Source organism: Manacus vitellinus, unplaced genomic scaffold, assembly GCF_001715985.3.
Source record: "Manacus vitellinus isolate BGI_N305 unplaced genomic scaffold, ASM171598v3 scaffold_22_pilon, whole genome shotgun sequence".
Classification (NCBI taxonomy): Eukaryota; Metazoa; Chordata; class Aves; order Passeriformes; family Pipridae; genus Manacus; species Manacus vitellinus.
In genome coordinates, this window is record NW_021939632.1 from 3,283,117 (window position 1) to 3,298,054 (window position 14,938).

Below are 14,938 nucleotides of genomic sequence, written 5' to 3' on the forward strand. Positions count from 1 at the left end.
TGCTAGAGCCTGGACTCATGCACAGGAGGAAAGCAAAAGTAGTAAAGTTGCTGGTGGCTTAAAAGGGTTCCCAGTTCAGCAAAGGCAGTGAAATGGTTCTTCTTTGGGTGCTAACATTGGTTCTAGATTTTATTTCTGTATGGGGTTTGTCCCTCAGATTTGTCCTTTTGTTCTGTCCTTACAAGCAGATTGCTGGGAGTCACCTACTACAGCCTGGGATTAGGTCTGACTCCATCTTTGAAAGAGTTGCAGAAATGGAAACCAGAACCTACCTCATTTAGAAAAGCTATGCTCCTAAATGCAGTCAGATGTCTGTTATCACTTAACAGATACTCACATTTTCTCTGGGAAGCACATACCTCTGTGTAGGCCTGTGTTACTTGCTCATAGAGGGTCTGGTGGTGGTGGATGGCCAGTTCCAGGTCTTGCATTTCTGAGGGCAGGCCTCCGTCACTGCACATTTTGCACCAGGCATCCACACCTGAAAGGAACTGAATTCCAGGAACCATGAGCAACAGTGACACAGAACAACATCTCATCAACATCAGAAAACTTCATAGAGTGCCACTTATGTCTGCAGCAACAACTGAGAAAAACATAACAATTATAAAAGAGTCCTTTTGGGCACCTTGGAACGGTGCGTACCTGTCACCTCCTCAGTACTTGAGGGACACCTAGATCCAAAGGCATGTTTTTTGTTTCTTCTGGATTAAAAACAAATGCTCATTTAACCAGGCTCAGCAAACACTCCTTCTAAAAGTCTTCGCATACCATGCAGGGAGGCCACAATATTGCAATCCAAAAAGGGAGGCTGCAGCATGTTTAGAAAAAACCATCAGCGTGAAGCACAAAAGGACACAGTGACAGCTCCAGCTGTTTCTGGCATTGTCTCATCTGTCAGTCTTCCCTCAGTCATTTACCTGTCCTGAACACTACTCATTTGAGCAACAGAAAACTCCCATTAAAATCACTTTCCACATTCATTTCAGTGAAAGATGGACAGTGTGTATTCAAGGAGTTCCCAATCCTGGTCCAGCTCAGTGGGATTGCTAATAGGATACCAAGGCTTTAACCCCCTGGGTCTCACATGTTCTTCTGGCCCAGATCAGCAGTGCTCAGATACCATTACCATCTGATGACTGCTAGGCAGCCAGTGGGCAGATATCCATGAAAAGGAAGAAAAAGAAAAAAGGCAATGCCATTGCAATTGATATGGTTTAGCACCTTGGTTGGAAGCCTTAACAGCCAGCCAGAAACTGAACACTCTGGGGAGCAAAGGGGTGGAAAAAAATATGTTTTCACTCTTAAAGGCCTCCAGAGTAGTGCTGATGCACTTTGGCAGAACAAATTGGGGAAGCTCTGCTGTGTGCTGCCTGTTCTGCAAAAGAAAAGAGGAATTTAGTCTCTAAGGTTCCCACCCTGTTTTTCTTTTAAGCAGGGCTTAGTTCAATGACACAGCACACATGTTCATATTTTGCCCATACTAACTGTCTTATGCCACCTCATTACTTCTCATTAATGTTTTCTCTTCCTCCATTTTTCTGTTAAATCAGCCTGCCATACTTTGGGCTATTTATAAAAAAGAACAGCTAATTATATAACAGATGCAGTACCCTGTAGGATGAATGTATAATGCCACAAAACCACTCCAGGATCACAGTTTTATCCGTTCCTGAAGAGTTCACCTGTGGCTTGTTAGTAAAGCACTTGCAGCATGAATTGCTATGAGATTCAAAGCAAAGAATTCCAATTCAACTCTGGCATCAGCATCCTCTTTTATTAGTACTGTAAAGCTATTCACCATGCTGCTGTGTAATCAAGGATATAAAGTGTTTGCATTGTAAACACTTCGGTGCACAAAGATGCAGTGACAAAGAGCAATTCCAAAACATTCCTGTCTACAAAGTACAAATCTATCAGGGACAACTATGCTTTCCAGAAGACTAGAGGAAAGGATGGCAGGTTCTCTTGGATTGGTTTGACTTACAATCTGTCGAATCTGTTCAGATGAAATCCCCAAACACCCCTGCATAGAGCTGAAGTCATCGTATTTTGTGCCAAGGCGGTGGAATTCACATAATTTCCTATGCAGTGTAAGAGCACGGAGCCGAGATCAGTCCCTTTTGGGGATGTTCCATGAACCTCTTGATCGAAACAATGAACAAAAGACCTTTATACCTTATAGACCAGTGCTCCTGCTGCTGGAATCACACTGTTATGGCTCTTATCAAAACTGCAGAATTCTACCAATTTTAGTAAAAGCTCTTGTAGTCATGTAAGTCATCTATTGCCGGATCCCCGGACTGTGATTTGCACAGTAGGTGGGAGAAGTCTCAAGAAGATCCAATGCATATAACCACATGTCCACCAGGTTGTCTGGCATTGATCTGCTGGATATAGACAATGTCACATCAATTACTTTGTTAATTTTGCTTCTGCCACTAGCAGGAGCAGTTGACATCATCTGGTTTAAAAAGTTTTTAAGAGATGCAGCCCGTGAATGCTTTACTCTGATATCTTGAAACAATGCAAAGTGGTCTGTGATGTGTATGTAGAGTCACATACGCAGAGCAAGTTTTTTTTTAGGATTTTTACAGTGTTAGTTCATGGCATAGGACTATTGATTTGGGTATTTTGAAAAATCTAACTCTGTTAATTTTTATTATTTGTCACACACTGTGGCAGGCACAAAAAGCTTAGTTCAATGTAACCCTTCATGCTAGAAGCATATTCACGTCAAAAAATCACCACTTGAATGAGTTGGAAGAAGTTGCATTTAAAATTATAAATTACTAACTGTTAGTTTGGAACAGGAGCCATTACTGTCCATTGGATACTCAGTACCATTTAAATTGAATGCTTAAATTTATAGTTAGTCTATTGACTAGAATATCTCCTGTTGGGAACATAAAAACTGCTTAAATGAGATTTGAAATAATAATTGTCCGTGCGTTTCAAGGCTTCAGGAAAGATTGAGAAAAATTTCTCCCCAAAAATAAAGAAGTCCATAGGGTATCTTTGTGCCTCTGATCCAATCCAAAAGTAACTTTAAAGTAATGACCTACACTTATTCCTGACTCACAACCTATTCACCTAAGTTGCAAATTCTGTATGCAGATTCTAGCTGGTAATAACGTATTCTCAGACCACTTCTTACTAACTTTCCTCAGGGACTGCTGTGCTGTGTCACATGGTTGCTCCAAAGCACAGCTCAGACATTTTGTACTCTGTATTTCTCCACAGATTTGCACAGTTCTACTGCATGCTAGGCCTCTGTGTGGAAGCTGCAGAATAACCATGGTGGTTCTCCTAGGACCCAGAAAATTTAGAACAAAACTCTAGTGTGCTTTCATGCTCCAGAATGGCTGTGGGGAAAGGTGGGAAGAAGGCCAAGAAGCCACTTTCCTCAGTGACTTTTAATACATCTTGATACCCTGATTTTTTTGTATGAGGCTAATTCCATATTTCCTGTTGCTGTTTCTGGAATTTCCCTATCTAATGCAGAAGTTATCTTGGTCTTATGCCTGTATCTTGTAGATATCAACTGGATTTTCCTTTTCTCCCTTTCATCAAGTTCTTCCTCCCTATTTTCTTTGCCTCTCTTTTTCATTTCCTTTCCTCATATAGGGGAGTTGAGGGTGTGCTTAGACAGATCTGGGCAGAAATGAGAGATGAGAACAGTAGTCTTCCTGGCTGGGGAGTAAAGTAATATGAAACAAATGGCCAGGGGTCAGTTTTCTGAGAATCAGCATAAATGTCTAGTGTGTGCACCTAACACCTGCTACCTTAAAGAGTAACTCTGCTTGTGCACTTCTGAGGGTAGAATTCTGACCCAGAATTAATTGACTGAGATCTCTCAGCTGATTGAAAACATTAATGTGTTCCTTCTGACAGGATCTGTACAGTGAACATCTTATGAACAATTTAGCATGCTTTCAGAGATTACATCCAAGCAGGGGAGGACACCTGGTATGTGTGCTTCCCCCATCTGGCAGTTAGGGAGCTGGAATCTCATCTGGAGTACATCAGCACAGTTCTCTTGAAATCACAGTGAGATAAGGCACGTTGTCCCATGTTCTATTGCAACTTTGAATAGCTCAGACAAACCTAAACATACAGAAGCAGATTCTCTTTTGCACTAGAATATCTCCATGTTAGCACTTGAAAGGGAGGGAAAAAGAAAAAAAAAAAAAAAACAGAAAGAGGAAAGAAGAAAAAATAAACAATCAAGAGATTTGTACCAGGTGGAATTATAGGACATTTGGGAAACACCTCCACTGAATCTGCTGAATGGTACCCTGACTTGGACATAGAAGTTGTTTGGAGTTTAGTTTACTGGCTTTTGATCAGACACACGTGTTGAAGGATCCCTGGCTGGAGGTTAACTTGGAATGGTTTGTTTTGTTTTCTTTCTTTTCTTCCATTTTTTCCTTTTCTTTGCTGTTTTCTTGATGATGGATTAGTATGTACAGGTTGTGCTTAAAAGAATTAAGGAAGACACAGGTGTGTGCACACCCACAAAAAAAAATAAGGAAAAAAAGAAAAATAATAATAAAAAAAAAGCTTTCATCCAGGAATCCATTCAGCTGAGTCCCATTCAAAATGCCACATGTATCTGCAATAAGAGCCAGGAAAGCGATTCTGAGGCACATGAAGACAGATGTGAGGTTCAATTCCCAGCAGAATTGACTCAGCCTTTCATCCTTCCAAGCCAGACAAATTGTATTATGTGCAGTTTTCTGTGTGAGGTCTTTAGGAAGAGACCTCGAAAAACAAGTTTCTTCCTGCTCAGCTTGCATGTTATAGAAATCGTAGAGCTTTGCAAAAATCTCTGTCCCAAACCAACAACTTCCTTGCAGGTTGGGGTGTGCAAAAGGCTGGAAGATTATGGTCCTAATACACTGGCTTCCTGTTGGTATCACAGAGAACTTCAATCAATAGGAAGGAATGAACAAAGAGACTGTAGCAGCTTATCACAGTGGAGAAAAAGGCAATCTGCACATCAGATCTGTGCGAGGGAAGCAGGGGTACACTGTGGGAAAAATGGTTGGATCCACAGCAAGATTACCCTTACTGACAGAACAAAGGGAGCAAAACCAGATTTGATCTGCAACAGAGGAAATAATGGGTTTATCTACATCTTTGCTTCACAGATTTAAGCCTTATTTATTGTAAAATAATGAAGCCCTGAATTAAGTTTAAAAAACCAAACCCTGCGTGATGTGAAATAATAAAGAATCACATTTTGAATGAATGTTGGATAGATAACACTGTTATAAACCAAATCTCAAACACCTCACTATTTATACTATACAGAAGTCAAATGACTAAATTATTAGCCTTTGGGTCATTGGTTTATTTTACCAGAGTTACTAAGGCAGGGCTGAAATTTTAGTCCTGGCTCATGGACACACTGACACCCACATTTCTTTTTTGCAGCAATCTGAATTCACAGGTTTCACATCAGCATTTATCTTGCACTGAATTTTCTTTTATTGCAAGTGAGGAGCAACTCCTATCACAATTAGTAAATTGTCTGTTAGTAATATGAGACTCGCTTCTGTCAGACAGCACAAACTTCAATTTGTTGTGAGGACATGCCAAGGCAGGACTGGGTTTTTCAGACCCATCCATACAACTGTAAAGAAGAAAGACCCAAAGCTTAGAGTGACATTACTGTGGCTCTTTTTCAAGGTAAGGTTGAGGCAAAATACCCACTTTGAGAGTATCCAAAAGGCAAGAAGACAAAACATAGTCACCTTTAGTTTCAGAGACAGTTCAGTGCAGTTTTCTGTTTTATTGCCTTTCATGCTGTACAATACCTCATAAGTAGCTCACAAGACTGACACTTCAGAAAAATAGGGGATCACTCATAAAAAAAACCCCAAAAACATCCAATCCTAAACCACGCAAAGAAGTAATAGCTAATTCATAATAAACCTTAAACATTTACATTGTGACTATAGACTGGATATAAGTTCTTTTTTTGAGTTTTCTTTATGAATACATGATGATTGACAATTATTAACATGAAGACTACTCCTAAACACTACAGTGCCTATTATAAGGAGATGAAAGTTTTTGTACTGGGAATCTTCTTTGAGTATCAGTCCCATCAGAGGCACAGAGTGTGCTTACATGAGTAAGTGCCCAGTAGGGTGAGTAATTGCTCTATGCTATGGCCTGTTGTCAATAGGAAACACAGAATAAAGAAAAATCCATTATAATTCTACAGTCAGAAACAAACAATAAGGAAAATCTTTACTCTCTGAGCTAACCTTTTCTATACATAAATTCCATCTTAAGAGGCACAGTTTCTGGCTTATCTTACAATTTCTTCTTCAGATGCTTCAGGTATGGGTCATTTTATAAACGCTGAGAACACCCACTCGGTAGCCTTGATATTAACCACTTGGAAAAACAAGCACACAACAACATTGAAAAGAGCTCCAAAGCAGTCTTTGTCACTGGAAAATGAATGTAATCAACATATGATCGATGTTGAGCCATCATCATTAGGTGGACCTGGTTTAGGTGCAAAAAAACCAGAAGGTTTATTCACTGACATATTTTAAATCTTTTGTAGTTATGAATTATGGAATCATTCTGGTAGTTTTAAAGACACAAACCAGAGTTCATGGACATGGAAAATTTTCTTGGATGTTCCTGTCTCTGAAATCTCTTACTTAGTGAGGTCTAATAAAGTCTGGGGCTATGGAGAGCACTGCAAGAGTAAGTGCTAGAATGAATTCTGTAAGTTTCATTAACAATAATGTTCTTTGGCTCCTAGAAATTGTCTGCTGGTATGGATCTATGTCCTATGTATGAACATTCCTATGTGCACATAGCACATATACATATGGGTGCAGACACATACTGTCTTCCTGACCATAATAATCCTGAATTTATCCACAGCACCAACGAAATATTAGGCAATAGAAACAAAACAGCTTGTTATTGCACCATTGCACTTCATTCATGATCAGACTCCTCATTATTAAAGTGAAAACATAATTTCTTGCCCACCAGGGAACATGGGCCGTTTTTGGGGTGGAAATGTTACTATTTGTTTTTGAGAGACTGAGCCACTAGGAACAAGGCTCTAAACCTCTCTGCACATAAGCCAAAAGCCATCAAGTAATAATTGCAGCATCATCATTATCGATGTAGCAGTGGATCGTTTTGCCACTCACAAAAGCAACTCACCTGTTCAGCTTTCTGGTGAAAGACAGCAGACATGGCTAAGATGGTGCTGCGCTCATCCAGAGCAGCAGCAAAACTCTTCCACTCTTGATCCAGCTGGCTGGATATTTGTTTAATTTGCTGGGAAGCGTAATGGCCTGCCTCGGAGAGCCTTGACGCAACAGACATGATTCGATTGATGTTGACATAGGCGTTCTGAAAATTAAAAAGCACACATAAATAAAGAGAAGGAAGAACTGTGACTACCCTCTGCTTTCATTACACATTCCAAACACCATCAGCTGGAGTAAAGCCAAGCAGTTCAGCGAGAGCAATCAAGCACCTGCTTAAATATGCGAGAATAGCAGGCATACTACCTTCCACTCTAAAAATACATCCCTTTGGAATCTTTTTGCTCATCTATGCCATTATCTAACACTATTATCTCCCCTTCTCTACTTGAATTTATTTATGTAAAACTAATTTGCCATACTTCACCTATTTACTCCCCTGTTAGGGTCTACTTATTGTTTCTACGTTTTTATTATTTCTGTTGCATTACTTCATATATCTGGATGCTATATCCATGTATTCATAAGTAAAATGTTTGCTTTCTGTCCTTTGAGAACTCTCTGATAATCCTTTATAGACATGCAGTGTCAACAAATGGAAAAGTCTCACAGAATTTAAAAGAGCTCATAAGGATATTCTATAGACATATAAGTGTTTCCATAGAAATGTCTATTACATTATAGGCTTCAGTTAAACTGTTATCTTTTCTGCAGGCTATTTTAAGCTGTTCTCTAGCAGAGATATTATTTAACTTCACTCTGCATTTAGAAGGATTCAAAAAGCCTACTAAAAGGGTAATATTTTCTGTTCTTTCATAAGAATTTTCCATTACAGTTTTTATTCATCCTTGAAGAAGTGGAAGAACAGTTTTTTCTCAAACTGAACTGTGGACAGCAATATAATTGCATTACAATACCCCCATTCTGCATAGGAATGTAATGCTGAAAATAAATAGCCATCATGACAATGTCTTACAAAGATGCACCATCAAAAGACAAATGGCAGCTGTTTTGCACATTTTTGGAATGTCATTTGATGTAAGCACTTTTCCTTTCTCTTTCCTCCTCACCAGATGAAAGGAGCATCTCAGAATTTCAGATGTTTTGCTAGTGTTGACTTACTGCTGCTTTCTTGTCTCACTGAAGTATTTCAAAAGGGCTTTAGGAATTTCTGAGACTAGAATCTGTAAGACCCTTATGTGCAAGGACAGACAACAGCCCTGATGATTTTAACAGTATTACTCATGGGCAAATAATAAATCAGAGATGGAAGTGTATGTTGGAGCAGGATCTCATCATAGTGAGTGGGAGTACAATGTGGAAAGGTATCTGCCAATCCAAACACGAAACACAACAGAGCACTGCCAAGTCAGGCACAGTTCCAAACTAAGTTGTAAAGCAGGGCAAAGTATGTCTGCCAAGTGTGAGGGATAACTATGAAGTACACTCATCATACTTGCAGGTGATAAAGGGCAAAAGGATGGAGCCACACCCCATACAGCCACTCTGCTCTCCCTGGTAAAACCATGACTGTGAAAGTTGCCACCTCAATAACACAGATCTAAAGCAATAATCAGCCTTCAGTTGTGTTTTTTTCCCCTGATCACAAAGCCTTTTCTTAAAAATTGGACTTGGCCCAAAATTGTCAGATTAATTTTAAAGAATTTCTTTTTTTTTCCAGTACAGTTAGAGAAACCAATCAAAATTATTCTGGAGTTTAAGGTACACTAAAGAAAGATACTCTGATTTCAAATTTTAACCACCAGCCATAGTCAAACACTTCTTTGTGTCCCTCCAGGTTAAAAACTGGAATTCAGACTAAATATTTAAGCCTTTTTCCCAGAAAGTCTTCATGACTAAGCCTCAACCAAGATCATTTTGCAATATTTCAGGTCAGTCCTTCTGGTGGAAAGCAGTGTAGCATGACTGCACTGCTACATTATAGTTGCTAAAACTTGGATGAGTTGTGTCAAAACAAGACATGGAACTTTGCTGTGCTTGAAGGAAAAGAAAAATTGCTGGAGAAGTTTTTGATTTCATGTAAAAAATGGTTGCTTTCATCCTGATTTTATTTTTTTTTCCCTGCAGAATTATCTCAGCCACTGCAATGCAATGGGAAAACAACTGTGAATTCCTTGGTTCACTACAGTGTATAGGCATGTTAACTAGCAGGAAGGTAAAGGTATTGAACTACATCAGATGTTCTGAGAGTCTGTTTTTTAAGTCAGAGACATTTATAGTTTTTTATGTCTGTTGTATTTTTATACAGAGATGAGGATGAAATTTCTTTCCTATATGAGAATTTTTCATGGAAGGGTACCAATTCACTAACTCCATAGCTTTTTCAGCAGAAAGCAAGGAGCAGTTTGGGAATCACTTGCCCACACCTCCACTCTTAGTGCACCAAGTGGAACAGGCTCAGGAAACAGAGAGCCCTGAGCTTCCCCTGCTCCTTTCTGAACAAGTCTGAGTTTCTGAGCATTCCAATCCAGTATCAACCAGGATGTGCTCTTTGTAGCTCCAAAAAGTCATTCAGTGGAGATACCTCCACTTTCCTGACACATGCACTCTTTATCTTCATTTTTTTCATCCCATCTCAGTGATGCAGAGACACTGAAGTGGGGTTTGGACACACAAGATTTGTTCAAGGTCTCACCGAAAAACATGACAGAGCAAAGATTTGGCTGAAGAACTGGAACTCAGGATAGCACATCCTACTAGACATTTTACAATTTCAGGACGTTTGCTCAATGTCACTATTACTGGAAAAGACGAAATCCCTGGGAAAAACTGGAAGATACGGGTTTCTGTTGCAGATTGATATAAAATGCAGTATGGCTTCAAGGCACACCATAATTTACTTTCAAGAGAAAAACATTTAGTTGACCACAATTCACAAAATGCAAGACATTTCTTTTCCACCTTGAAGAAGCACAAGATTGTTAAGTGCCTTTTTTTCGTCTTTATCTGCCAATGTGTAATGGTCTGAGTAAAATGGAAAATCTATGCTGACAAAATTCAACTGTCGACATCTCACAAAGTTAAACCTTCCTTTCCCTCTGGTTTGTTCACCTCTAAAAACTGAGTGAATTGAGATTTTTTTTTCTGTGTCACTATTATATAGATCTTCTTATCTTTATATGATACAAATTACATAGAGTGACTAATGTCTGTGACTTTATTTTTCCTTTAGGCTCAGAAAATCCACTTCATCAGATGCATGAAGAGTCTCACTTTAATCTTAATCTAAGGCCTCACCTTTTTTTCAAAATAGAGATGTCCCCAGAAAGGACTGCAAAGCTATATAGGACCACAATAGGTCAAACAATTAAAAAACAATATATTGATGTATAGAAGTAAAAGCACTTCAGTTGACATTCTGTAGTCATGACACTAAGATACACCAAATGTTTGGGTAATATATATCCTTCATCATTGAAAAAACTTTATTTTACATGTATTTGCAAACTTTCCAAAAGCACTCCACATGCTGGAGTTAATTTGGTATTGACTTTATTTCAGCTTTGAAACTTTAGTCAAAAAAAGGGGATTTTTGCCTTCTAAAACTCACCAGACTGGCAAACAAAATAAAATTTTCCCCACACGTACGTTGGCATCATGATGCATAACAGTTTCTTTTACAGTTTAGGAAGGCCTTGTGCAGTGCTTTGCAAGTGAACATACCCCTCTTTGTGCACCGATTCTTAGTCCATTGCTGCTGCCCAACCAAGGCCTTGAGTGTGGTCAGCAGTGTGTGTCATTGTGTGTCACGCAGCTGTTCCTGCAGCACAAGCACGCGCTGCTGAGGTCCCGAGCACACGGCAGGACAAGAGCCCTCAGCATCAGCAATAAGCACTGACAGTAGTGGAGTTTGAATTGTGGAATGATATCCCACAGGGGAATACAGTAATTCAGCCCTGATCATCTCGCAGGCATGCTGGGGGACCTTCCCTCTTAATTAAACCCTCCAACCCTAGCTGGAACAATACTTTCTTATGATACACTTATGAAAAGAATACCTTACACTCACAAAAGAAAAATGAGGAGTGAGAAGCATTAAATCTGCAAGGAATTTGGCTGTGTTCATCTCATTTCCTAGAGAACTAGTTGAGATGTTGTGATGGCAAGCAGCAAAGGTGGGCTGCTAGAGAAGGGTTTTGCAGATTAATTGAAGGTGAAATTTGATTGTTGAGTTGTTCTTTAAAACAAAATTTAAAAATAACCAGTTTACACTGTGTTATTGTGAGTTTAGAAACCATATGTGAAATGAACCTAACACATAACTCCAAAGCAGAATGTTTCAGTGACAAAAAAAACTCATGAGATATCTTTTAAGACCTTTAAGTTTCTATAACAAGGCCCATTACATGCAGCCTATTGCAGAGTAATATTGGATGGCATTTTAGCTCTGCCTACATACAGAAAAATACCATTCATTTAAGACAGATGTTGGGAATTTTCAACAGATACTATTAGCCTTCACATGATAACTGTAATGTGTTTGAAATATATTGTGACTTAGGACAGCACGGGTGTCCATGTAGTGTCAGACAGCAGGATAGGCAGCAATGACAGCTCTGAATGCTGCCATTTTTATGCATTCCCCACAGAAAAGTTGGAAGTCATTCTTTAAGGAGGTTAATAGGTCCAGGCATAAAGTGATGTCTCCTGCATGCCAACACCCTCATGTTCACAATGCTGTCTTTCGGAGACACTGGGACTCACTCCACATTTTTCTAGCAAAGAATCTTCTCCATCTAAAAAAAAGTACATCACTACTGACATAAAAGCAGCAGCTTCAGTTTAGTTCAAGTAGCTGCGGCTTACGGTTATTACACTTTTCCCACTATTTTCCAAATATCCTTTCAGTTTGATACATCCCCACATCAGCTATTTCAAAAATAGGATGCCCAGCCTTCTGCAGGACAACAGCCCTGGTTAATTCCACAGCCCTGTTTAATTCCACTCTTCAGGCTGTAAAACTCACCTCACATGCCAGCCTGTGTAACCCCAGCATTGAAATACCCTCTTGAAATGTTGTGCAGAAGCACAGCCCAAATTGCCTTTCAGCAACAGGGAAAGTCTTTAAAAACCTGTTTGATTGTGAGGAATTTCAATCACTGAGTAAAGCTCTGATATTGCCAAAAAATACCATGGAGGCCTCATTTAGACTGGGGGAAAAAAAAGAAGAAAAAAAAAAAGAAAAATATAGGCCTGAGTTGCTTCTGTATCCTGAAATATTTCTGCAGTCTTTTTTAACCTGACTTTGCCACACTGCAGTAACAATACCACAACTCATTATCTAATCTCTCTTTGACAACTGAAATCTGTTGAACAATTTTTTAAAAAAGTTCCTACTGAGAAAGTGTATCACAAGAAATTTTAAAATGGAAATTTAAGTTGAATAAACTGTTCCTGTTTTCTGTATGAATTGATGTTGATCCAAAACCAAACAGAAGACATCACCCCATCATCAGAGGGGATTCCAGGTCTAATATTCAACTAAAGCTAAACAAAAAATAGCATATAAAAATTAAATACAGCTGTACTGCTCTTTTTTATTTATATTCCTATAGGAATATCTAAGAACATAGGATTATCTAAGAACATACATAGGGTTTGGCACGTTTGTTACATTTTGGGATTCCCCTGTATGTTTCAGTCCCATTAAACAGGGCAGAACTGGGCATCATCTCTTACTGTACTTGGGGACAGATGGAATAAGAATGGGGGAAAATAATTTTTCTTCCATAAGGTGGACCATTCCTGTCACTTGTTAATTTTCTATTAATAGCAATGATCCCTTTCCAAGCTTAATTTCCAACTATTTTAAGAAAATAATACCATCCAGTACCACAAAAAAAGAATAAAGGAAAATTCCATGGTTTGACACCAATTCCATTGGTGTTTTCTGAAGAATTATGACCAACTTTGGATCTTTCATAAGCCAAATGAATTTTAATGTACTAACCTCCAGGACACATTTATTTGTTAGGACTCTGAGAGCAGTAAGTGTTATATGGAGATAGTGCCATCCTGTATTTTGCTAGATGGCACTGTGAGGGCAAGCTTATAAATCAGTGCCTAGAGCCTGGTTTTCAGTGCTTCTTTCAGATATAATCATAATAAATACATTAATAGGCATTATAAACATTTATTCATCTCCCACTGTTATGCAGTGCCCTAGTGGGGCACAGTGCTTTAAGTGGAAAATAGCCAGCTAGGTGCAAATGGGGGGTGGAATTCAAGCTGGAATTTGGCTGGAATACCAGGCTTAATGCCTGTAGCATTATGAAAGCTGTGTGTGGTTTTAACAACCTCAGGCAGCCAGGACCTCTTTTTCACGTTTCAGACAACTGCTCTCCAGTACCTTGTCCTTGAGCAGCACAGCAGGTGTGGCTCTCCAGTGACTTACACCTTCAACTTTAACATCAACCACCACCTCTGAGGTCTCAGCTCCTTGCAGCTGTAGCCTGACCATGCAGAGCATGAGCAGGTTCACCTGTAGGAGCTGGTTTACTGAGGGCGAGCTTTGGTGTACTTGGCAGAGAGCATTCAGACAGTGCTTATCTCTGCACTGTGCAATTGCAGCAGGGGGTATACGTGCATCTTTCTAACCCACTGCAACAATCAAAACATCAATACACTCTGTCCTCATTTCTGTGCTGAAAGCAGAGTAGTTTCCAGAAGAAACACTTTATGCCTGGAAGGAATAAGAAAATGAGGAAAGCACTTATAAACGTAGAGTGATCTTTTTTTTTTTTAAAGAAAAAAGGTAAATTTAGTTGCATTCAAAAATTCTGCCTGATTAATAATTGAAAAAGGCAAAATCCTACTGTGGCCACAATTGACAGCTTGATTATTGTCTCTTTTTCAAGGTTCTAAAAAGTACCTTAGCAGGGTAGGAGTGTAGAAACATAAATTATTAAGGTGCCACCTATAGCTCTCAATAATTCCCCATCAAAGAAATGTCAAAGCTTAAAAAATATTGTATTTTCTCCCCAAAATGTAAACTAACTCCACAGAACTGTGCTGAACTTATGTCAAGGAAATAATCATGTATCAGCGTCTGGGTGGACAGAGCAACACTGTTTGCAGAATGAGGGCTGCTGCCACAGCCCAGCCTGACCTTCCTGACTTCACCTTTCACAGTTCCGTGGTGCTCTCTGAACTGGAGATGGCCCCCTGTGCAGGCTTTTTACTCCCTCATGTGTTGTTCACATTATGCTCTCAACTCACCATGGAATTCATGGCAAAGTGGTTGTGCTGGGTCTGCAGGTCAAGGGCATGTTGGTAGCTCACACCGATCTCCGTGTGACTCTGCAGGAACAACTCTTTGTTGTGGCTGATCCAGTCGAACATCTACAAGTTACATAAGATAAAGGGGAAAAAAAAGTTAGACAAGGATGGAAACAATGAGAGACAGTGCAAAATATAAAAATCCTGTTATGTCTCATAATATATGTATATGCATATATGTATATGCTCATAGATGTATATGCAACACAGACAAAATCACCTCATCTATGCTCCTCATTAAAATAAGCTGTTGTCGAGCAATGGAAGCATTGAAGTTATCATCATATTTCATTATTAACAGAATGATAGGCCCAGAAAAACATTCATAAAGCACGTTCCTCAGAAAGCTGATCCCATAGTCTTTTCCTATAAGTAAACTATAATCA

The 14,938-nt window shown here is 39.2% G+C and overlaps 1 protein-coding gene across 11 annotated transcripts in view; it reads right to left on the reverse strand.

Moving 5' to 3' along the window:
* The window catches only part of KALRN (kalirin RhoGEF kinase), a 330,405-nt gene that overhangs the window by 261,476 nt on the left and 53,991 nt on the right, over positions 1 to 14,938 (reverse strand). For all 11 annotated transcript variants that reach the window (XR_003915798.1, XR_003915799.1, XM_029959838.1 and 8 more), the window contains exons 4-6: positions 14,493 to 14,615; positions 7,207 to 7,398; positions 360 to 491 (exon numbers count right to left, since the gene is read on the reverse strand). Coding sequence is in view for 9 of the 11 variants with exons in the window: in XM_029959838.1 (XP_029815698.1) it covers positions 360 to 491; positions 7,207 to 7,398; positions 14,493 to 14,615 (447 nt within the window). In the remaining 2 variants the exon portion in view is untranslated. The remainder of the gene's footprint in view (positions 1 to 359; positions 492 to 7,206; positions 7,399 to 14,492; positions 14,616 to 14,938) is intronic.